The sequence below is a fragment of the Copadichromis virginalis genome, linkage group LG1, assembly GCF_057382275.1.
Source record: "Copadichromis virginalis isolate Kocher_CV1m ecotype Utaka linkage group LG1, C_Virginalis_male_GT1.1, whole genome shotgun sequence".
NCBI classification, from domain to species: Eukaryota; Metazoa; Chordata; class Actinopteri; order Cichliformes; family Cichlidae; genus Copadichromis; species Copadichromis virginalis.
In genome coordinates, this window is record NC_140618.1 from 27,389,999 (window position 1) to 27,414,452 (window position 24,454).

General features: G+C 40.7%; 3 protein-coding genes across 3 annotated transcripts; 1 reads left to right on the forward strand and 2 right to left on the reverse strand.

Annotated features, from left to right (window-relative positions):
- Nucleotides 1-1,843: 1,843 nt before the first annotated feature.
- Nucleotides 1,844-10,301, reverse strand: cyp27c1 (cytochrome P450, family 27, subfamily C, polypeptide 1). The gene is made up of 9 exons (XM_085456924.1): nt 9,857-10,301; nt 8,564-8,754; nt 8,055-8,254; nt 7,516-7,725; nt 6,786-6,949; nt 4,502-4,668; nt 4,309-4,387; nt 3,871-4,074; nt 1,844-3,011 (listed from the first exon to the last, which is right to left on the reverse strand). Exons 1-9 carry the CDS (start codon nt 10,145-10,147, stop codon nt 2,874-2,876), a joined length of 1,644 nt encoding a protein of 547 aa, XP_085313050.1. The 5' UTR covers nt 10,148-10,301; the 3' UTR covers nt 1,844-2,873.
- Nucleotides 10,302-11,625: 1,324 nt separating this feature from the next.
- ercc3 (excision repair cross-complementation group 3) lies at nt 11,626-20,282 on the reverse strand. The gene is made up of 15 exons (XM_085456911.1): nt 20,109-20,282; nt 19,589-19,788; nt 19,223-19,459; nt 19,063-19,112; nt 18,842-18,977; nt 18,529-18,699; nt 17,979-18,183; nt 17,473-17,787; nt 17,151-17,335; nt 16,424-16,626; nt 16,247-16,343; nt 15,354-15,471; nt 15,153-15,271; nt 12,722-12,871; nt 11,626-12,374 (listed from the first exon to the last, which is right to left on the reverse strand). The coding sequence occupies exons 1-15, from the start codon at nt 20,134-20,136 to the stop codon at nt 12,237-12,239; spliced, it is 2,352 nt and encodes a 783-aa protein (XP_085313037.1). The 5' UTR covers nt 20,137-20,282; the 3' UTR covers nt 11,626-12,236.
- A 386-nt stretch (nt 20,283-20,668) lies between these two features.
- gpalpp1 (GPALPP motifs containing 1) lies at nt 20,669-23,265 on the forward strand. Its single transcript, XM_085456935.1, has 7 exons — nt 20,669-20,863; nt 20,977-21,103; nt 21,183-21,263; nt 21,357-21,606; nt 22,007-22,171; nt 22,254-22,355; nt 22,472-23,265. Exons 1-7 carry the CDS (start codon nt 20,779-20,781, stop codon nt 22,688-22,690), a joined length of 1,029 nt encoding a protein of 342 aa, XP_085313061.1. The 5' UTR covers nt 20,669-20,778; the 3' UTR covers nt 22,691-23,265.
- Nucleotides 23,266-24,454: the final 1,189 nt, after the last annotated feature.

Here is a 24,454-nt window from a genome sequence, read left to right on the forward strand (position 1 = left end):
CGAGGCACACCACATTGCTCCCAGTGTTGCACAACCAAGGCCAAGACAAATAGCATTTAGCCTTGTGCAAGACATCACGTCTGATTTTGTGCTTTTCATCTTTGATGCCATACAGAAATTAATCCACATCAGTAAATATACGCTGATCTAAGTTATCTTCCAGATTCTAGATCTTAGATGGATGGGAACACACAGTATACAGGCATCAGATCCAAGATTGACAGGAAGCTGGTTAGTTTAGTTTCCGTTCAATTCAACGAAGTAAACATTAATCAGGATCAAAAACCTTGCTTACTTGTTCAAGATTAACATGATTGTTTCCAGGTCATTTACTTTTTTTGTTTTGTTTTGGGAGGGGGGGGGGGGGGGGGTTCTCCACCTGTCCCGTTTGGTTCTTTTGCCATCAGAATTGTTGCCTGAAGGCCAAGAAAGATGCTCAACAGATTTACTATGCCAAGTGGACCATATTGGTCCATTTGATTGACCTTTGTTATTTATTTGATTTGATTTTCAGTTGTTACACATGGGACAGACATGACTGGGGGAAAGGAAAGGGAGAAAGAAAGAGAGGGAGGGAGGGAAAGAAAAAAGATGTGGGGGCAAAAAATACACACACACACACACACACACACACACATATATATATATATATATATATATATATATATATATATATACGCGCACACACATATATACGTAAGATTGACAGAGCACAGTGTGCTTTGAGGTAGCAGCCAAGAAAAGTGTAGTTTGTGTCTGTGAACACCGTGTGTACACCTGTGAGCATGAGCGCGCTTGTATTCAAAGGGTTTCTTCATGTAACGACCTGCCAGAGGGAGTGGGGAGCCATGAGCCATAGCCCCGTCCCCCAGGGCATGAAGCAGGTATGGAGGAGATCCAGACTCCAGACATCCAGAGACCACCAGAGTGCAAGAGTCCAAGGAAGACCAACGGAGGGGAAACCGTGAAAGAGCTGAGGAGAGCCCCAGACAAGGGGTCCAGGTCATTTACTAACAATAAGAAATTCTAGATTTCAATCAAAGCATTCATTTTAATCTGTTATTCAAAATCAGTATTTCTAAATCTATTGCCAGGGCTTGTTTCACAAAGCTGCAAACCTTTGCTGATTAGCTTAGATTTATAAGAAATAATATTACATGATACAATAACATGGTTTATAGTCTAATACTAAAGTTTAAATCTGCATACTATCGCTTAATGTGTGGGGGGGGGGGTGTTTTGTTTTTTCCTTGCTGTCATTCATTTATTTTATTGACTTTTTTATCTGTAGTTCAATTTTATCTTATTTCTTCCTTCTTCTCTGGCTGGGTTTTTGTTACACTGTTCTGGATAGGTGGTGGTGGGGGGGGGAGGGGGGGAGTTTGTTAATACTGCTGTAATTGTTGCTAAAAGCAATTTTTTTGTTCAATAAAAAGACCTTGATCAAAAAAAAAATTTCTTGCATGCAATAGTACTCTGATTAAAGATTATGATTAAAAAGCTTGCAAATACTAGTGGATTAACCATCACAGAAACAAATGATTTTGGTCAGTATTTTTAATCTAGGGGAGCTGTTTGGTTGGGTGGTGGTCTAATACATTTATAAAACACTAAACATGTGTGCAAACATGAATACATGGGTCTGGTATATAGAGTCATGTGAAGAGTCTAGTTATTAGTCATATCAGTCATTCATTGCAACCATGCAGCTTTTACATGTTCTTTACAAACTGCAGTGAAAAAGCTCAGTTTAATCATTTCTTGTTCTGTTTCTATGAATTAAAAGATAAAACTCTGAAGTGTCTGTATATTAAAATATTGCCCAAAACAACAACACTGTTTGTTGTAATAAATCATTTTATTGTTTCCCAGTTTCACTGGAACTACAAAACAAACAAAAAAAAAATACAGAGGCAAAAAAGCAGATAAAAATTAAAGTGTTTTTTCTTCATTGCCGACCAGTGAGATTCTTCATGCTGACGCACGCAAACAACTTGCCTCTCTCCTTTCCAACTGTACTGTAACATACCTTTTTCCATCTCGAAAACAAACAAAAGAAGCAAATGCCAACAATAAAACATATGCGAGTGAGGACTTTCTCACAAATAGCAAACAAACCAAAGTCTAACCACATTCTTTGATCCAAACCCCTGAAAATGTAGGCAGTGGATTGATTAATGGAAAATGTGCACTTACATTCATTGCTTGTAGCTCATGAGATAATTCAACTAGTTGCCATGTTTTTTGTTTTTTGTTTTTAAAAGGTAATCTATTTTAAAACATTTCTTGTCTGTACTTCAGAGATATACAGTACACAGATTAAAGTCATGTAATGCCTTTTCGGTATATGAATGCACTTATTCACTAGAAATTAAAGCAAAAAAATAAAATAATCAAATAAAAAAAATAATGATGCTAGTTTTAAAGGGAAAGAAATTAACAAAATTTGGTTCGTAACACAGTCTTTGAGTAAAGCTTGTTATAAACAGCTGCACTAACCTAGCTAAGCTAAGTCCATTCACAGCTGCCCTAGCTCAAACGCAGAGGAAACAGAATGTCTACATGCATTAATATTTGTGATCACATTATATGCATACATGCACAATAGTGTAAGAGGCTACAATCAGTTTCATTTTTCCATATTTAATTGAATCACAGAAGTAGTTACAATCAAAAAACAAAACAAAAAAGGGGATTTTCAGTCCAAATGTTATTCTTACAGCTTATATTTGTCCTGGATTTGTGACCTAGTCGCTAATGAACACATTTCATTCCTGAGTAAAACCTCATTCTCAGCTCAGAATCTAAAATATAGGAGTGGAGAGTGTGTCTAAAAGCAGAGTGTTTAAAAACTTCCAACAGTACAGCGGATTTCACGGAGAAGAGAGTGCGTCCACTTCCCGGTCGATGAACTGCAGGTGGATGGGGGCACCGGGGCAAAGCAGGCCGTGGGTTTTGGCTTTGATGTCAGCAGTGAGAGGAGAAAGGCAGATGTGGAACTTCTGAATGAGCTGCACAGCGAGCAAAAAGACAAAGAACAGACATCAAAGTTAGCTTAATTCAGTAGTCACATTATCTAGCACACTTTTATGTAAAACCATAAAAATAAGAGGATAATCATTTAAATAAATAACAGGGAATATGAGGTGTGTGATATAGAGAAGTGAAGGATGAATCATCTTTCGACAAACTCCTCAGTAGATCTGAGGAAGCGGAGGTCAGACTGAATGATAATGCATTTTTTGTGCTCAATGATGATTCAAATTTTCCAGGAGTGTCTTGACAAAGCTTTGCATTATTCTGATTTTGCATCAGTAATTACTATTTGTGTTCATACTGTCTCAAGACACTTGGAAAATACAATATGGAGCAACAGTATGATACATTAATATTTGTAGTTTAGTTTCATTTCCCCCTGTGCTCTTGTCACAGCACGAGCCTGAGAGCAAGAGAGAAATGCTAACGACAGCTGGGTTTCTGTAGGTTTAAATAAATTACTTGTAAGATGTTTTTAGGATTATATAAAATGGCATTTAAGATATTTTCCATCCATATTGTACCTCCCAATTAAATTAACATTATTTTACAAAAATATATATTTTTATTATCAAAGAAGACAATACACAAGCTCACATGCTCACATAGGTGTGTTCAGCTAAGGTGATGAGGTTGCATTAGTGGTTATGGGATCTTTGTTTTGTTATTGGTTGCAGTACACATCTTTTTCCACTCAAAGCAAACGCTGAGGCCCGTCAGATTTTAGAGTCTTTGAAATCCTATCATATTCCAGACTTTTTAAAACCTTTTTGAGAACCCTGGACATTTTTTTTTAAATGAAAGTGTAGCACCACAAGCAGAGTAATCTCTTACCCTTATGAGAGCTAAATGCATCTCCAACTCTGCAATTCTCCTCCCAATGCAGCTCCTGATGCCATAGCCAAAGGGAATGGAGCCAAAGTTGTCAACACGATCTGTGGTATCTTTCCGTATCCAGCGATCTGGTTGAAAGTCTAAAGGCTCCGAAAAGTTCTCTTCTTCCAGAGATGTGGAGTAGTGGCACAGGGCCAGCTGAGTCTATTAAAAAAAAGAGAGAGAGAGAGAGAGAGAGAGAAAGGGGAAGAATGTTGGTTGTGTAATGAAAACAGCTGGGCTATTGTACATGGGTCCATACATGAGGGAGGAACAGAGAAATGCCTGAGTAATAGTGTATCATGTTACATCTGGTTTGACTATAATGTTTTAGCCAATTCTTATTGTCACACTTTCTTGTGCCCGTGTCTGATGTGGAAATGTGACCATCACACTTACTCCTTTGGGGATGAAATATCCACCAACTACCAAGTCATCCTGGGTGATCCGTCCATTGCCTGGAAGAACTGGAAAGAGCCTGATCACAGTGTGGGACATACAAAGACTGTTATTCACACAAAGACTGAAAAGATTGCTATAATACTAATGTACACCAAAGTCTTGATCTAGGATAAACATAATACATACTGACCTGAGAGTCTCTTTGACCAGCCCTCTGATGAGCGGCAGGTTAGAGACGTCCTCGGCTGTGGCGACTGCTCCGGGTTCCAGGGTCTTTTTAATTTCTTTGTGGATTTGATGCTGTACATGAGGGTGTCGTGCTAACAGGTAGCAGGCCCATGACAGGGTAAAGGATGTCTAGAACAGAAAATGGTCAATTTAAATTTTAAAAATATGCTTACACATTGAGCATTTCATGAATATTGTACTGGTGTTTTTATATTTGTGACTATATCGTTTCTTTTCTTGATGCGCTGCAGCAGAGTTGACTGCAGTGCAAGCTGATATAAGAGTTTCTATAATGTTGAGTAAGTTCCGAGAAGCAGCAAGGGAATCTGAGGGAGAAGCGGCCCAATTCCAAATGCTGGGCAAATGCTCAAGGTCCCTCCACCAGCTGTGCTCCCAACAATTTTCTCCCATGTCTTACACCACTCACCCATCTGATCCATTCTTATCCCACTGTACCTTGATTAAATGACCTCAGTTGGCTTTGGCAAGGCATTTCAAACAATTACAGCAAGAAAAATGAAAATGTGGCTGAGATTATTACCATGTTGCACAAACAGAAATCCAATCCAAACAAGTTTAGCCTTGTACAACTTTTAACATTTCCATTGTGTTCTTGGCAAATCCTTCTGTTCATCTCACTTCACAATGGGCTCCTTCTGCTAATGCATTCCAGACTTCTTACATTTTTGCTTTCCATATTAGCAATGCAACTTGATTTTTTTCCTCCAGTTCATCCTTTATTGCCAAATCACTCTAATTACTCATGAGTTATCTGATCAGTTGGCCCGACTTCCTGTTTCCGACTTATATCCACTGACATTTTATTTCAGTGAGCTGGGCGGTTGACCAAATGATATGAAAATGTCATGCGTCACTTTTCCTAAATTTACATCTTTTCATTTGTTTAATGAGGGTCTTCCTTGTTGATCCAGCCCACTCCTTCTCCATCCACCCCCAGTGCATTTTTGACCTCAGCCCTGGTTTTGCCATAACTCTAAAGGCCAATCTAAGGTTAGTGTCTCCCTGTGGACCAACTAATATACCCTGCCATTCTTTTTCACTGTTGTTCCTTCCCACTGCTCTTGCATTCTCCCCCCTCCCTCTCCATTAGCACCCTCTTTCCATGCAACCAACATGCTCTTAATCAGCCCCAGCTGGCACAGACACTGGCAACTCCTCAGATGCAGCCTGAGAGGAATCATATGACAAAGGCTCCTCCAAGCAAAGTTTTCAAAAGGCTGAGGCCTCTCCCCCTTCCATTCCCTCCATCTTCCCCTTATTTTCCAACATCCATCTCACACCCTGATCCCTTGTATTCCTCAGTATTATGCCATCCACCCCATCACCCCCCCCCCCCCCCCCTTACTCCCACCCAGCCCCTTATTCTCCCCCTGGTCTCACCTCTGCCCACTCTGTGCTATAACTCTGGCTGTGGCTAATGTGACTTGACAGCTCTTGTGTGTACCAACTAAAGGCAAAATGCACCATGGGGTCAGGTAATGGCTGAGCTTAGTGCACCCCCTACCAGGACATGCCTGATTCAACAAGTTCACCAAAACACACACACCCTTTTATCCCGTGGCCCCAAGCTCCACACAAAATACTCTACCCCGTTATTCTTATTAATATGACAGGACCCCAAACAAATTAGGCAATAACTAGGAACATGTGCACGAGGCGCGCATACAGTTGCAAATGCATGTACATCAACACTACTACAGCGAGGTAGAAAATCAGTGTAAAATGCCTCCTTCCTGTGTCCCAATTTCTGTATTCTTTAGCCTGCCAATAAAAGATTCATGTTACACACACCCCCCCCCCCCATAGTGGTCCGTGGATGACATTAAACCCACAGCCTTAATTATTTGCAAGTGCATACAAAAAGTTTGAATGTTGAAACATGAACACAGATGTCTACCTTAGTTATTTAAAAAAAAAAAGAGAGAGAGAGAGACAAAAGGCCCCCTGTGCTGACTGAACAGACAGAGACAAATGACAAGAAACTAAATCTGAGTGAGAACGAGTTTGTCAGTGGGAAACTGTAACCCGCCCGATACACTACTCTGACCTGACGCTGGCACAGCTTCACAGGCATGGACATGGCGCCAGAAACACAACCTTTGAAACTCAACACTGACTCTGACACTCACACACACACACAGATGCAAACACACACACCTGCAACTCTTCACATACATCGAACCCTTCTCTGCACAATGTTTATCACAACACAGACACACACGCACCGTGTCGACCCCAGCCAGTAGCATCTCGGTTACGTTAGCGTAGATCTCCTCGACGCTCATCTCCCTGGTAATGAGCATGTGTGTGAGCAGTCCCCCCTTCACCTCCTCTCCCCGCTCCAGCTGGGCCTTGATCTCCGAGAGTCTCTTATTGACGTGAACAATGCCTGGGATTAACGAGGGGTAGAGAAGGTGATATGAATGGGGAAAAAAAAAATGCGGGTCATCGTGAAGGAAGGTAGTGAAGGGAAAGCAAGAGAAAAAGGAGTAGGTTATGTAAGAGATGGACCTGCATACTCTCACTATCCAATGGTACAGCAGTGGAGATTTAAATGCAAATCAACATCAACATTCCCTTCTATTGAGCACTACCGGTTTCAAGCTCTACTACTTGGCGTTTTAATGAAAGCATTAGCCAAATAGGAAAGCTAAAAAAAACTAGATCTTTCTAGAAGTTCTGGCATCAAGGCAGAACTTGATTAACAGCCTTTGTGGTCACTCTAAAAAGAAATTGAAGTCTTAGACAAGAGTACCACAAGTCTTAGCATAAATTAGGCCTGGATATACTTAGGAAATCTCTCCTTCCTGTGTTCCAGTATCCTTTTTATGTAGTAAGAAATTACTGGGTTACCATCTTCTGGACTAAAACACTGTCCAGGCAGTTCAGCAGAGCATACAAGTATGAAACTAATCTGTCTTCTTTGATCACAATTTCAAGCTATAAACCACTTACTGAATTTGAAAAGACCATCCCAGGACAGACAGAACTCCTCCCATGGTTTGGGGATAATGGGTCGGAGCCACTTGGGGATCGCTCCAGCATACATGGTCATCTTGAAGGAGCTGAACATGAGGTTCAGTGCAGCGATGTAGTCCTGGGTTTTCTGGGGAATATTATTTTCCAAACATCCTAGTCTGCATTCATACAAAATAGCAGCCACTCCTGTAAAAACGAAGGTAAGAGAGAGAGAGAATTTTACCAATCTAAGATGTTTAACACTGGCAACCATCAGTGGCTTTGACTTTTTAGTACAGGGCCACTTTAATAACTTTCTATCGAAAATTGGTGACTAAATTTTAGAGAAGTGAATAACGTGGTTCATATATTTCTCCCTTGGTTACCTCTTCATAGCAGTTTTTCTGTTATTTCAGTTTTTCTCATTGATTTTCTTTCCTGCCATCTACACTTCGCCTGCATTGAGCCACTTATAAATCCTTTTTGACCAACTGGTATTTGCTTCACAGCCAATAATCTACAGACTTGGTACCAACCTTCCATGGCATATTTAAAGAAGAGGTCATTCACATTGAGGACAGTTGCTCTATCCGGCTGCTGGGTGCGCAGACTGTACACCCTCTGGATGAGGTCGTCCACCACGCCGTTTACATCATCAGAGAAGACTGCAACATCACGTGGTCTCATGATGAGCTGCCTGAGCACGCTCCGCATCTTCAGCCAGTCTTCTCCCTCACTGGGAAACAAGATACAAAATGATAGTTAAAATTCCCTTGTATTCACTTATTTGAGTCATTCAGAGACATATGGGGGGGGGGTTCTCAATTTGAATATTAAGGGATGTTGCTGTTGGAAAAACTGCAAGTTCTGATGCTTTTTGGATGCTAAAGTGGACTACTGAGTAGTAAACGGAAGTGTGAAATGAGGAGATAAATTAAGGGACGGGTAATGGAAATCTAATCAACACATCTGCTCAGATCAAGGTATTATTTCCTGAGGTTGCCAAAACTCAAAACTCATGGTTTGAACACTGAAGGGGACTCACGCTGAGATGAGCCCAGTGGCCCGTCCTCTCATGTCTCTGTACTCCTTCCAGGAATCCATGTTAGCCCTCTGAGGGGCCACCCCCTCTGCCCTCAGCACCTGAGCCACCATGTCACGATCTGCAACGGAGACCACCAGCTGGGGCCCAAAACGAGACTTGAAGATCTTTCCATACTTCTTCCGGTGCTCCATCTAGAAAGCAACAGTGACAATCAGGATATCTAGAGATATTTGTAAATTACTTTACTAATAGATTTCAGCACTGAATTTATTTTACTGCTCTCCTGCCATAACGTAATGATAACTACTTCCTTATTTATTGTTCTGATTATTTTGAAGACCTTTTTTGTATAATAATGTTAATGTGTAACATTCAAATAATAAAAAAAATAAAACCAAGTTGCAGATGCTATTGAAGAAGACTGCCAGTGTTCACATCAACTTAAAAAAATGTTTTAATGATCTAAATTTAGAAACGATTACGTAACCTCGAGCATATTTCACTACAAACAATTAATCTATATAGACACATTAAGAAATGATGACCCTTTTGTACTCGTTGTACTCACGCTGGCAGGCGCTTATTGTGCCCAATTTGCATAGGCTACGTTTCAAAACGCTGTGTAAAAACTGCATATGCTGCATCTGAAAGACGACACTTAATTAAGCTTTCATTTATGCTGCCGCGGTTGTGCAGTTTGCGGAGGTATTCTGCCCACGGACATGCTCCCCTGAACTCCAAAATCACAGCTGCACGGCGCTGGACGTGGAGGACGCGGTGCCTCGGTGGATTGGTTGATAAGATTCTGTTTAACTTCAGCTCTTTGTGAGTTAAAACTATCCCATTACTTTTCTCTGGGTCCGGCCGATGGACCGACCGGTCGTGCCACACATTTTTTCAGACTGCCCCCATTTGCGGGCAGGCTCTCTCTTACGGTTGACGAACAGTCTGAAGGTGACCACGGACTGCCAATGGAATGCCAGCGCGCGTCCACTCGCGACCACGACTGAACCATAATTTACCCCCGATTATTTCAAACAAATGGGGGGCAAATTATGTTTGGCAATAAACGGGGGCGGGTTAGCTCATCACATCTCAGTAGGACGATTACAAAACTCTCGCCTTGTACCGGAAGGTCGACCAGTGTCCGGACTCCTGGTGCGCTACATTGCCATTTTACGCATAGGTGACAAATTTGGCTGAGCACTGAGAATACGAGGCCAAGACATTTTTTATTTATTTTTTAACCTATGAAAAAAGAACAAAATGAAGCATAAGATTGAGCACCATTACCTGAATTTCATGGATTCTGCCAAACCCGTCCTTCCAAAAGAACTCGATCAAGTTGGACAGGGTGTTCGGTCCGGGCATGTCGTTCAGGGTCTTGATTTGAGTTTTCTCGCTGACCTCCTCCGGTTTGATCATCCTGTTGGGCATGGTCTCTTCTTCTGTTGCAGAGATCCCCAAAGCCTCGCTGGCTGCTGACTTGTGTAAGGAACGCACAACGTAGAACAGCTGCTTATTCAACTGGTCGCTCTGAAAGTTCTTCCAGCATATCTTCGTGAAATTATTGAAGACTGCCATTGTTGAGATGCTTTTTTCCGCCTTTGCGTGACCGAGAACTATGTGTGAGAAAAAAAAATTAAAAAAAACTTTTGCAAAGTCTTTTTTTGTAACTTCACATCTGCAGAAAATGTACGCTCTTGGCTCGTGCAAACACAACACTCCCTGTGTGGTAGTGAAATGTTAGACAAGGACAGTATCGTGGATCGCTTTTAAATAGTTGCTTGTACAACCTCAGAAGAAGAGGATTGGACGATCGCCTCAAAAGAAGGGAGGGATAACTCTTTATTCGGAAATGGGCGCAGTACAACGTGCTAAAAGTTCGTTACATCACACCAATCAATCATCCTCTGTGACTGCGCACACCACCTTCCCTCCGAGCGCGTCACTCAGCCCCCCCCCCCCCCCCACCCCCCCCCACACACACACACACACACGCAAAATAATGTGATAGAATTGCAGAAAATTCGTCTCAAATAAAGAATAAACCTCAGGTACTGCTGATGTAAGCGCATGAGAGAGCCCCACAAATCATCAGCTGCTTACAAAAGTGTAAGCGCTTTGTGTTCAAGTCCAAAAGTTGTGTTTAAAACAAAGAAAAATATGAGAAACTTTATATAACTTTGTGCAGACAGATTGCAAAAGTTGGACTTTACAGAGGCATGAGATTTATAGGCGTTTTTGCATTTGAACCCTGCAGGCAGGCTAAACCTTACAGCTGGTATATGAGTGCCAGGTGGCATTTGAGCAAATGGAAACATTTGATTAGTTCTCAGAAAATTTAAATGTTTAAAAACTTAGGAGCAACACTTATTAATGCAGACTGTCCCAGCAATCGCGCGAGTTTCAGAATGAAGGACATAAATCTGTAGGCTTAGTATCTTGATGTTATCTACATGTGTGATTAATGTACAACAGTCAGATGGCCCATCCTCAGTTTTCTCAAGAGACACGTGAATTCCAATCTATCTAATTACTTTTCACTCTCTCCAAGCCAATAAGCCTTGGGTCAACGGAGGTCACAAAACAGCAATTAAGACCAGGCCAAAAACACAGCCATTCAAGGCACACGTGTCCTGTGCTCCAGCAGAGGTTGGGTGGGCAGAGGTGGATATTTTCCCACAGTCGCTCCTTTTGCAGCTTAGACACTGCATCAGGCTCTAGATGTTCTTTTTGGAATATCTTCAAGTCACCAACAAAGAAAGAATTATCCCCCTCCTCTCCACGCCTGGCTTTTATCCAAATGGAGTTTTTTTTATTCCCTTTATTCATTCTCAGAAGAAATCATGGGGACATTGCTACACAATCATGAGTTAGTCCGATTAAATAATGTCTTCTGTAGCAAGTGGGTGCTATCGTGACCTTTAATTGCTGCCAGAAGAGTATTCACTAGATTTCTTTAGATTTATTGTCCTGCTTCGTTTTGTGACTTTGAGACTTTGTCTGTTGTCTGCTGTGTATATTACTGCTAGTCTAAGGAGAATAAAAGTCCAAAAATATTCATTTTACAAAACATATTTAATAACATTTTACAGAATTAACTGACATAAAACATATCTGTGTGGTTGGCTTTCAGGAGCAGCTTTATACACATTCTAGTCAACTTTACAAAAAGCTATGCTGTTAACCAGCATATGAGAATTAGCTACAAAATAACAAACGTGTCCTCATGCAGGTCAAGGCAGCATTAGTCTAATTTTTTACCATTAGATAACCTGTGTTATCCAACAGTAAATAAGATGGTTTATTCATTTAGATGCCAAAAGACTAAGAGCTGATCTTTTGCTGCTTACAAAGTTAATGTGATTTATATGTCATATGCAAGTAGCCATCCAATTTACAGACATCGAAAAGCTTTACCACTTAGTGACACATTATCCCTGATCATTGCTCCATTCAGACGCGATGGAGTTCAGCTGGGCTTCAAACCTGCTTGTTCGTGTGACTGCTTGGGTCTTGGGGGGGAAGCGAGTGCCTCGCTCATGTTATGGCCTGGCCCTAGACGGGTCGTAACACTGCTCTTTAATGCATACTTCAATGCCCCAGTTTTGTCTTACTGCCCATTACAGCACAGAACGTTTTTAGGTATCAAGGTGTCAAGCACGTAGATCTACTTTCTGAAGCGCTTGAACAGTGGATGAACGCTTTTGCCCGCTGCAAGGGCTTTGCTGCTTCTGCTCTGATATTCCATGTAGATGGTGTCATCTGCTCCGGACATGGAGCTCATGGTGCCGGTTCGCCTTGAGAACTGATCAGGAAACAGAGAAAGAAGAAGTGAGAGTAATCAAATGTACAAAATACGCAAGTTACCAACAGCAGGGGTGGGGAGCACAGAGTAACTCATGACATAGTGCAAAAAAAAATAAAATAAATAATAATAATAATGACAAAGATATTATTGTACAGCAAATCGGTGAGCATTACAGCAATACAACAATATTTGTGTAGGGAAGAGGGGGTGGTGAACTTTCATTAACCTTCATTTGGTAGGCCCATAAGGAGTGATTTCAAAGAGACTCTGCAGTGTCAATATTTTGTTGACCCTCCAAACATCCTTTCTCTACAAATGTCTTAACAGCTGGTGAAATTCCTCACCTGAGGTCGTGCGCCCACCTCCCCTGCCACCAGCTCCTCCTCGGCATCTATGTCAGAAGCAGCGAGGACCTTCTGAAGCAGCTGCTGTTGCTCATCTCTGGTGGAGAACATCAAGTCCTCTTCCTCCATACCTGCCAGCTTTGTGATTACCTGTCAAAGTCAGAGAAAGTCAGGAGAGAATGGAGCCAGCTAAGAAGAGGAGGATGTCCTCCCCTGTGTGGGAACATTTTGATCTTATTCCTCCCAACAAGGTATGCAAATTTCTACAGAAGATGTATTTTCATAATACTGATGGTGCAATACAATTTATGTTAAGCTGTCTTTACTTTTGTTCAAGGTGAAGTGTTTGCTATGTGCCAGGGAGCTGGGATATAACAACAACACCTCATCAATGCTCAGGCACTACAGAGCTTTGCATGAGAATAAGGGGGAACACCGATTGTGGAGCAAGACCAGGTGAGCCATCAAATGCAATGATAATATAGCATGCAGTAATGTTACTAAATGATTTAACAATATTATACAACTGTAATAAGTTGTACGTGTGTGATATTTATATTTGTGCTTTGTCTTTGTTCTCCTGAGGAAAGACAATAATCTCAAATAGATGAAGACCTGGTTAGCATGGTGATCGAGGACTCCCAGCCATTTAGCATTGTGGAGGACAAAGGATTTAAAAGATTTGTTAAATCATTAAATCCTAGCTATGTTCTCCCCACTAAAAAGGTCATAAAAGCAGTGAAAATTTTGTTTTTACTGAATAAAATGTGAACAGGCAGGACTGAGGCCTCAGTCTGTAGCTGTCCATACCTCAACGTTACAAAAGCACAACCACACCTCACCTCTCATATTTTTACGTCCAGTCGATGTCCTACTAGAGCAAATGAAGCTTCAAGACGCTTTGCACTGGGGTGAACCAATTGGATGAAAAGCTTCAGTGCTTCATGAAGCTTCATCTGCCCATCACTAGTGATAACAGTTAAGGGACTGATTTTCCACTTTACTGTGAACCTTTCAGCTGCTGTAAGACTTTGCAGGCACTTTGTTATTCAAATACAATTCAATGAATGTGCCTCTACAGTCAGAGAAGTAGTCTTTTCTCTTGTTCTATCTTTGTTTTGTCCATGTAAACCAGGGGTGGGCAATTCCAGGTCTCGAGGGCCGGTGTCCTGCAGGTTTTAGATCTCACCTTGGGTCATCACACCTGAATCACATGATTAGTTCGTTACCAGGCCTCTGGAGAACTTCAGGATATGTTGATGAGCCATTTAAATCAGCTGTGTTGGTTCAAAGACACATCTAAAACCTGCAGGGACACCGGCCCTCGAGGCCTGGAGTTGCCCACCCCTGATGTAAACAAACCTACGCATGACTGCTGCCAGAATTGCTTAAAGGTCTTGATTTTCAGTGTGTGTCTTGGAATTCTTCTCACAACACATGCCACCAGACAGACGGGAAACAATGAAACCAAATTCTTTAAAAATTCTTCTATGACAAAACAAAATGAAACTGGGACATTCAGATTTTGTTCCATAAGTCAAAAGTCTTCATTCATATAAGTTTAACTGTACAATACTCAAATGAGAATTTCCACTTTGCAATATTCAGTCAGATAACAGTTTACATCCATTTTTGTTCAGACTAGACCATGATATCATGATTTTGTCTCCTTAAACTGGATAAGCAGGAGAAAATGGTTGGATAAGGGGATATTTGTGCCGAAGTTTGTTAAAATGGTCAAAATAGAATCCATGAAATGTTTAGCAAATGTGTTTTCTGACGCCACACAAATTAAGTTAACCACAAAATTCTTTGAGATGTTCAAGAGACAGGGATGGACGTACCCTAATGGACCCTCTCACAATCGGGTGGCTTTCCTATGTTTTGTTAGGCATAGCAGCTTTTTAGAAGACATCATGATTCATTCAATATTTATTTATTTTTTAGCAGCCATTTATGAATGCCGTTCCCCATAAGCCCCAGGTCTTTGAAGGCTGTGGCTTAAGAGGATAGAGAAGAGTGATCACTTAAGAAGGTTTTAGCAGGTTAAGTCTTTCAGTGAGACGGTGGTAAAATCAAATTACAGGGATTTAAACACTTAACTACTTATTCGTGAGAGCTGTAGTTTTGACTATGCTTGGTCAAAGAATTCAAATTGATATCAGGATATGGAAATAAAAGTCAAGGCTTAATATATTTCAGAAACAGTTGGACTCACTAGATTCAGGAATTGGGTTTTTAAAGGTTAAGTGGCATAAACATTTACCAGCTGTGAGCGCTCATCCTCGCTGTAAACTATCCTTCAAGCTATAACAGTAAACTTCAACAGGAATGGGTCATGACCTTCATGAAAGAAATGTGCACTATGACCATGGTTATAATTAATTATGCACAAATCATATGAGACCGTGTTAAGAAGTTAACAGCACACCTTAAAGCTGTATCCCTGGTCCACGAGAAACCTCTGCCTCTTGGTGGAGTAAGCCATTTCCTGGGTATCCTGGGACACCAGTGAATAGAAGTATGCATTGTACTCTTCTGCCACCATTCCTAAAACGGCAGACAGGGACATTGAAATAAGTGATTTTGCTCACAGACACCAGAAGACAAATGGTTAGATAAGCAAACAGACCTTTTTTGGCTCTTAAGACTCTCCCAAGTCTCTGGGCCTCCTGTCTGCGTGATCCACCGTGGGACGAGATCTGGATCAGCACATTTGCTTCTGGCAAGTCAAATGAAGTGTCTCCAACCTGCAGAAGAATTCGCAAACGTGCAATTTCACCACGCTGTCACAGTACCAGCATGCATTTACTGTGTAATAAAAGGCAAATGTGAATTATGTGTCAAAATACTTTTTGTAGCTATTGTTCTTACATATCGTATGGAGAGAAGATTACTGATTATTGCCTTCCTCAGGTAATTACCATTACCCAAGCTTCCAAATGTTTATACGATTGGTTTTAAAAATTGGCAAAATTTTTTGAAAAACCGATTTACTACTTTTGAAGCTCAAGCACACTTGGCTTATGCAGTAGGACAATAATTCCAAACACACCAGCAGGTCCACCTCTGAGTGGGTCAAACAAAAAAAAAAGCAAAATGAAGATTTTAAAGTGGCCTAGTCAAAATCCTAACTGAAATCCTATTGAGATGCTTTGGCAAGACCTTAAACAGGCATTCATACTCAAAAGCCCTCCAGTGTGACTGAATTAAAACAATTCTGTGGGACAAAATCCTCCATGTGAAATATTCGTTGCCAGTTATCGCAAATGCTTAATTGCAATTTTTGGTGCCAAGGGTGGCAAAACCAGTTATTAGGTTTAGAGGGTAATTACCTTGCCCTGTGTAAAAAAGTAAGACAGCTTTCCTTCCTTTAATAAACAAAATCTTAACTCAAAAACTGCATTTTGTATTTACTCAAGTAACTTTTATCTGATATTAAAATTTGCTTAATAATCTGAAACATGTAAGAAACCAGTAAGGGGGCAAATGCTTTTTCACAGCCCTGTAGACTGACTGGTTTACCTTTGAGATGAAAATGGTGTTGATCTTGGGGTTGTGTTTGAAGTTCTGTAAAATCTGCATTCGCTCCCCCTGAGAGGTCGGACCATAGATGTAAGGCCTTGGGGAGAAAGTGAAAATTTGTTAAAACAATTGCAACCTGAAACACAGAAGGAGCTTCTCTTTTTGTCAGTAACTTACTTGTTGAGACGAATGGCATATTCTTTCAAGGCAAACACGTTATCAGCAAACACAATGATTTTGTCATTCCGTCGCTCATGGAAGCGAATGAGAAACTGACACGCACGGAACTTATTGGGGTTCATCGTGTAAAGCAGGATCCGCTTCTTTGTCTTAATGGCAACGTACTCTCTGTAAAACTCCGGAGACATCGGGCACCACACCTGAAGAACAGGCATGCCAGTCACACTGATGATGATACTCAAAGCATACTGTAATATGAATACAGTTAAAAGGCTTTGCTTTTACATTTGAAGCTGCCCTAACACATTTAGTTTTGAATTTGACAAGTGACATCATAATCAACAGTGACAACTAACATCAATCAATGTGCGGGGGAATAGATGTGCAAATTTGCAATAAAGTTGCAATATAATTAAATACGAAAAAGACACAATTGTTACCATCTTAAATTGAACTTTACCAGAAAAAATAGTTTTATTAGTTTGTATGATGAAATGATTTATTAATTACTTTAGATTTTTTTGCTTTATCAGTTACATAATGACAATTAAAATTAATTTTGAATTACATCGGCCAGTTCTAGACCAGAACCACAATGTATATGTCCATAATATCGCATTACGGATTCATCTATAAAGTGAATGCAGAAAAAAAAAGCTGCTTATTTATTAAATCTATTTTATAATCTAATATCTTATTTCTACTGTTATACTGCAAGACTCACCTCTGCACACTGGACTTTAGCAATGTAGCCATTGTTCTGCAGTTCCATCCAGTTGGCCTCGTATAGCTTTGGTCCAATTAGGAAATTGAGGTCCACAATCTTATCATCCTCTCTGACCAATGTGGCAGTGAGGCCAAGTTTGCAGTGGGCCTGGACTATAGTCAGGACACGACGAAACATCCTTGCTACAGGCAAAGAAAGTTTTAAGTTAGGATGGAGACTAATCGCGCCAAAATATTCTGTCTGGTTTACTGCATGTAAAAGAAATACTTATAAATATACGGATATATTTAGGATAACACAAAAACCAAAAACAACTCACCAGGGATAGTGTGAACTTCATCCAGTATGATGAGACCCCACTCTTGGCTCCGCATCCACTCCATGACCCTTTCAGCTTCCCAGGAGCGCTTGGTGGTGTGACCCAGCATGGAGTAGGTGCTGATGGCCACCGAGCAACCTATAGGCTTGTCCTTCGCATCAGAAGTGAAGCGGCAGATCTGAGAGTCGTCAATAGTGGACCACATCTTGAACTGGGACTTCCACTGCTCCACAGATACAGAGGAATTACCCAGCACCAGGCAGCGTTTGCGCACCGTGCAGGCCGCTGTCACCCCGACCAGGGATTTACCCGCTCCTGTAAAACAAAGATAGGATAAACATTATTGAGACACACGAGTGTCTTACACATAGGTTTGATGAAATGAAAAGATAGTCTCAAGTGTCTTTTAGAGTATACTACAACGCTGGAATAAAAATTTGTGTCTTTATATATATATTATACTAAACATTCTGTCCTTTATGACAACAGTAAATCCACTGTCTCACCACATGGCAGCACAATGACTCCTGAGCGGGCGCGACCGTTTCCAAACATTTTGCGTAGACTCTTTTCCTGGTAGGGCCTCAACACAGCCGTGGGCTTAAGGTCTATGTTGATGTCGGGGTTGACTGTGTCATTGCGGAAGTCGTACTCTGCCAGGAGGGGGTACTCCAGCTGAATACAACGCTTCTGCAGCTCTTCAATCATCTCCTGCACCACAATAAAAAAAAAAAAAGAACAGAGTAGAGTTTAGTGTGGGGATTTAAAATATTTCATTGGCTTTTTAAAGAAATGATCATACTTTGTTAAAATGAAGTCATGAAACATAAGCTTTTATTGATCAAGGGAAAAGCAGTTCCCAAACTTCACCCAGTTTTATAACCTAATAATTGACTTACTTCTGATGATTTGGGGACCAATAGCAAAAATTTAAACACCAACACTGTTGCAAGAAAATACGTTTAAATCTGTATGTTTAAAAGCTTTAAATATGGGCCGGCAATAATATTAAGTATGTGGCAGCGTTACAGGGGGAAAAAATAATCAGGTATGCACCTGGCGAATTTCAAAGGACACAGTCTGAGTCTCCTCTTCCTCCTCTTCTTCTTTATCCATCTGCTCATAGTAGCTGAAGATGTCCTCAGGGACCTGCTGGGTTGAGGTTTCCCCATCACTGGGCTGCTGTGAGCTGGAAGTGCCTTCTTTTTCTTGAACAGACTTAGAAATCTGTCAGAAAGAGGAACTATTTAAATATGTGATTGATCAGAGAAACTTTTCTTTATTAAACATATGAATATAAAAGAACAGTCTTTTTTATTAGTGCTATTTTACACATTAGTTTGAGCTTAAAAAATGTTCATTTGCACACCGCTGACTTGCTGTGGATGACTTCAGTAATAAGCTCAGCATCTGTTCCATCTGCAGCGCGGAGACGACATTCACGGATCACATTGTCTTGCAGAAGTCGCTGGATCACATCAGGGAAGGCACTCTCAACAAAATACCTGAGCATGGATTGTAATCGGAGTTTATGAAAAGTGCTAAGAGTGCTACTGATGCAAAGCGTGAAGAAACCATTTTTAAAATTACCTATTGTGCTTGAGCACCAGCTTGACTTTGCCGTAGCTCACTGTGCAGAGCTGAGAAGAAGAGAGAGATCAGATTTGCATATCACGACAAAAAACAGTGCTTTCAGCAATGTTCAGTCTTTGGCAGTATTCCTCAAAACACCAAATACTCCCAGTAAGACCTTTATGAATTGCACGATTCCATCAGGTACAGATGTCTTGCTGAGCTTCTGCAGATACTCCACAATATCAGAGGTCTGGAGCCCCACACTGACAGCTGCATATAAGGAGTAGGCAGTTAGCTTGTACTCATGGATATGGTTAGGTCTGCATACTGGCTCTGCAATGGCCACCAAGAAATCCTGGGCATATTTATACACTGGAGAAAAAGCTTCCAGAAAGATGTGTCCATCTGGAGCCTGCAGGAGAGAAAGGAAACAGAAAAAACAACATAAGAGAGAAGTACATACATCTCCCACATAAAAGTGGAAGGACACCAAAGCTTTTTAAATTTAAGTGAGGAAATCAACAACCCAAGCACATCTTACCACCCAGAGTGGACGTGAGGAGTGATCATTTTTTAACAGCATCTGAGCACGGTAATCTTTGGCTCCATATTCATCTAGTTTTGTACTAGACTCGTCCACTTGTTTTCCTGCAGCAGCAGGTATGGCCTCTTGAGACTCGCTCCCCACCGCCTCTTCTTCATCATCTTCTTCCTCATAGAAACGCTTCTTGGACTTTTTTTCTGATTCACAAAGGATACAAACATGAGTATGCAACTATTCATAGGCATAAAAAAAGGTTCACAAACGATCAGGCTGAAACAGGGATGAATGTAACGATATGAGAACTGAGGCAGAAAGTGTGGCTGCAGACGTGCTAATGTCCTAGCTTCTACATCCTTGATCTAATGGTCTTTATCTGGAACTGTTAACCTTTACAAAAGCACAGAATAATTACTGGAAATGTTCAGAGTCCAAGAAGAAAAGTACAATGCTTCTTATCACTTAGTTAGCTAGCTTAATGGCTAATTATATAGGTCAAAACACAGGATTAGCAACGTACCCCGGTCTCCTTTGTCCTTTTTACCCATTTTAACCGCTTTTAAATGGGTAATAGCTCAAACTAAGCCCGATATGACTGCATAACAACCAAATATCCTCCCGAAATTTCTAAGACAAACTGACCGGTGTGGGTCAGGCTGCTGGTGTTGCGCGTCAAAACTCCTGCAGAAAACACTTCCGGTTTGAAATGTCAAAATAAAATCCTCTTCGTATCCTCTTCGTACAGTTAAAAAAAACAACTTGAGAAATTAACTGTTTTTAGATGATATGAAAGATTTTTTTAATATGTGTTCTGAGATTTCTTGATGTCTCCTTTTCTGTGTTTATGTGTGTTTTTTGTTTTATTTTGTTTTGTTTGCAGGGATGTTACACAAAAAACACAATGTTGACTCAGTATTGAACGACACAATCAAAAACAATCTAGAAAAGTTTTTCATGTCGAATAAATGACAGAAACGTTCATGTATTTCTGATTTATGTCCTCTCTAGGTTGATACCAATAAATTATTAATTAATTAATTTTTTTTTAAAAACTAGCCACTCCGTGTTTACTTCCTTGGTCAAAGGTCAATCTGATTCCTACGGGTTTCCTCAATCTGTTGGAAGGTATCTGTCTGATTTAACCAGAAATTGCTGCAGCTACGTGACTGATTTATTACCCAGAGTTGAATATGTCGTCTGATAAACAAATTGGACCCGCTTTACCGCCGACGTTTAGAAAGGAGAGCCCTGAAGACTATGATTATGAAGACGAATGTAAGTGAAACTATATGTTTACCACTCGTTTACTTTGACTCCTGCATTCGTAGTGCTTTTGTCCGATTGTTTTTTTTATTGCGGTCTTCAGTTTTCTTCTTCAAACTCTGCAGTGGTTGGCCCTGCTTTGCCGCCCGGTTACAAACGGGGAGAACCGTCGAGCTCCTCTGATGAGAGTGAGCAGGAGGTAGCGGTGAAAAGAGTCAAAACAGGACACGCCGGTGAAGAAAGAGCCGCAGAGTGGGTTCCCTGCTGAATTACAGCTAAAATACAGGAAATGTCTCGATAAACAAAACACTGACATATGTCTTCTGAACAGGGTGAGCACAGAAGACGATGATGGTTTCTTTGGACCAGCTCTGCCGCCAGGATTTAAGAAACGTCCGAGTTCACCAGATGTGTGAGCAAATTTATCCTATAAAGAAAAAAAACGGAGTGGAATCAATAAGCTGAGGATCATCATGAAAACTGTAACTTTACTTTGTTCTCTCAGGCCGCCTGTGCTGGGACCAGCTCTACCTCCTGGGTTTCGCAGAGCACAACATGAAGACAATGATGGTGAAGATCCAGACAGTTGTCCAGGGCCTGCCTTGCCTCCAGGCTACCAAGCCGAACCCTCCAGCAGCGAAGGAGAAGATGAGGATGTAATTGGACCAATGCCAGCCAATGGGCCAATTCAGGACACTATGGCTCAGGACATTGAGCGTAGAGCACAAAGGATGAAAGAGAAGCTGACAGGAGACGTAAGCCCTAATCCCAGACACTATACACCACAGGTGTCGAACTCCAGGCCTCGAATGTCCTCCAGGTTTTAGATGTGTCCTTGATCCAAGACAGCTGATTTAAATGGCTAAATTACCTCCTCAACATGTCTTGAAGTTCTCCAGAAGCCTGTTAATGAACTAATCATTTGATTCAGGTGTGTTGACCTTGGGTGAGATCTAAAACCTGCAGGACAGCGGCCCTCGAGGCCTGGAGTTTGACACCCCTGCTATACACTGTAAGGTTCAATCAGCTTAATCCATGCATAAAAAGTGACAGAAAGACTAACCGTATTTTAAGGTGTTAGGATTTCTTCTTTCTCTGATCACCATTTTAAAGTTTTAAAGTTTTTTTTTTTTCTTTGTGTGTGCATGTCAACAGGATGCTCCTGAGGTGCTGAACAGAGAAACATGGATGACTGAGCTCCCGCCAGAACTGCAGCATATTGGCTTGGGGGCTCGAACTTTTAAGAAAAGGTCAGGTCCCGAAAATGCTGACCGCTCAATTTGGACGGATACACCAGCAGACAGGGAGCGCAAAGCCAGGGTATTTAATGAAAACAGGTTTACTTTTTATTTGTTACATATTTTTGCCTCTATCTCATTCGTCTGTTGGCCTTTACCAATAGGAACGTCTTGAGGGAAAGAAGAAGGGTGAAGCAGAGAAAGACAGTGTCCCACATGTTTCTCACAAAGACTTGGAAATGGCAGAGAAAGTGTCCAAGTATAATGTAAGTGGTTGTACTTTATTTTTCACATCTCTTAAATGTTCCCGTTTAGCAGAGTATGCATTTTTGTTCACATTGAGTTCAGGACTAAAATTTCTGTACATGTCACTAATTATTAGGATTCTAAACGTGCGGAGTCTCTGATGAGCCTTCACACAAAGAAGATGAAGGAGAAGGCGAAGGAGAAAGCTGACCAGCCAGTCGAGAGGAGACCATTCGATCGTGACGCAGACCTGCAAGTGAACCGCTTTGATGAAGCGCAGAAGAAGCGGCTGCTGAAGAAGTCTCAGGAACTGAACACACGGTTCTCCCACAGCAAGGAGCGAATGTTCCTCTAACACACCGAAAATGTCAAAAATGTGTAAAAATACATTTTCCTTTAGACTTCATAGAGTATGGTCTAAGCTTTGTTGGTCTATGAAACTGGAGTTTAACACACAATAGTTTGTGTAAATGACAGGACGCCATTGTTATATAGTCATTCAATCTGTTATAAAACAGCAGCTATTTGAGCTTTTAGAGTTATAGAATAAATGCAAACAATTCAAATGTTCTTCCTGCAGAACATCAGCTTATATTTTTAGATTGGACCGTGTTTGTACAGGTAACATCCAGATCAATCACATGTCTCTTGGTAAATTTAGTTGCTATGAATGGTGTCAGATTGAATGTCATTTTCAGTTTTGGTGTGCTGAAATTTTGTGTAAAACTCAGACTTTGTACTTAGGGATGGTAAAGGAGAGATGAGAAACAGTTTAGCCTAAGTGTTTATGTGTGGTTTTAATTAAAATGGGGGATAGTGCAGTATAATACTGGGTTAGATAATGTTTTATTTAATGCCATTATACAAATATATTCAGTCTGTTATGGACTACCTATTAAAGAGAGAAAAATACTTTCTCGATTCAAAGTACTTCATTTTTTTGGCTCCTTAAATATTTTTCTGTTTTTGCTTTTGTTTGTTCTAAATGCAAAAAGTGAACATTTTAAACCAAACTGCCATTTTGGCATCTAGATATAAAAGGCTCAAATCTTTACATTAATGCACTCTACATCTGTGATTGATTCCTTTTAAGCTTTTTCTGAAACTCCTATAAAATGTGTTGTACTGCTATTGCAACTTTAAACTGTATATTAAACTTTTATAAACTCCAAACTTTTACAAAAACACTTTCTTGGCATGTTGTGTTTCTTTATTAACACACCTATTTTTAGTAACCAGCATTTAAGTCCTACGCCGTAGTAATGGTTGTAAAAATTGGGGCTCTTCAGAGTCGCTATATATGCATATTGCATTTATGCATGCGTTTGGCGGTAGCATTGATCGAGATCCCAGTCATCATTTTAAAATATTTAAAGCAGAATGCAGGTGTGTGGCTCATTAAAGTACATATACACTCTCTGTAATAACATTAGGTAATTGGATGTAAGGAGAACGACTAATTTAATGTCTAATGTCTGAGCTGAGAGTGACGTCACTGCTAAGTTGAGCGTGATCCAGCATTAAAGTTCAAAAAGCATGAAAACAGGATTTGTTTGACTTCTTAGCCAGGTTAACCCATTTGTGTATTACTACAGTGTTTCCATTTTGCACTTAAACACTGCTGCACGTTCATTTAAAAGAGTCTGGTCAGTGCCTATGGCTTTAAGTTGGGGCAATGAAACAATAAACATACAGGCTCAAACATATAGATTGACTCACTTAAAACCTAATAAGTGATACTGACGGTTCTACAGTTTCATTTAACTTGACAGGTTCCTATTAACTTCTTATTAGTGATCGTGATTGACTGATTGACAAGGAACTCTGTCAGGCTCCAAAGAGGATAATTGTAGATTTACACAAGTAGGAACCGTTTCTAAATACCTACAGATTCCAAGATCATCAGTTCAAAAGGCACACAGCTAGAGGCTGCTCGGTGTCAATCGGCTCTCTGAAATTATTTCACTGCCTTCTCTGATGTGGACCCAACTCTGCCAACATTAGCTCAAACTTCCTCATTGACATCCTGAAATAAGAAAGCAGTTGTGATGCACCGTCAACTTCTGGATCAAACCATGAAAATCTCCCTGCTGCTGCCTTTTCATGAAAACTAGACGAA

What these genes read in the sequence shown, in the direction of transcription:
- cyp27c1 (XM_085456924.1), bottom strand. Translation starts at nt 10,147, where the DNA reads ATGGCAGTCTTCAATAATTTCACGAAGATATGCTGGAAGAACTTTCAG. An exon ending in GCAGAATCCATGAAATTCAG is followed by an intron (nt 8,755 to 9,856) that starts GTAATGGTGCTC and finishes GTTGCTTTCTAG; the next exon opens with ATGGAGCACCGGAAGAAGTA. An exon ending in CTTTAAATATGCCATGGAAG is followed by an intron (nt 7,726 to 8,054) that starts GTTGGTACCAAG and finishes TCGTTTTTACAG; the next exon opens with GAGTGGCTGCTATTTTGTAT.
- ercc3 (XM_085456911.1), bottom strand. Translation starts at nt 20,136, where the DNA reads ATGGGTAAAAAGGACAAAGGAGACCGGG. An exon ending in TCATCCACAGCAAGTCAGCG is followed by an intron (nt 18,700 to 18,841) that starts GTGTGCAAATGA and finishes TCTTTCTGACAG; the next exon opens with ATTTCTAAGTCTGTTCAAGA. An exon ending in AGGTGGGCGCACGACCTCAG is followed by an intron (nt 12,375 to 12,721) that starts GTGAGGAATTTC and finishes TTTCCTGATCAG; the next exon opens with TTCTCAAGGCGAACCGGCAC.
- gpalpp1 (XM_085456935.1), top strand. Translation starts at nt 20,779, where the DNA reads ATGTCGTCTGATAAACAAATTGGACCCGCTTTACCGCCGACGTTTAGA. An exon ending in AAGAGAAGCTGACAGGAGAC is followed by an intron (nt 21,607 to 22,006) that starts GTAAGCCCTAAT and finishes GCATGTCAACAG; the next exon opens with GATGCTCCTGAGGTGCTGAA. An exon ending in AGAAAGTGTCCAAGTATAAT is followed by an intron (nt 22,356 to 22,471) that starts GTAAGTGGTTGT and finishes ACTAATTATTAG; the next exon opens with GATTCTAAACGTGCGGAGTC.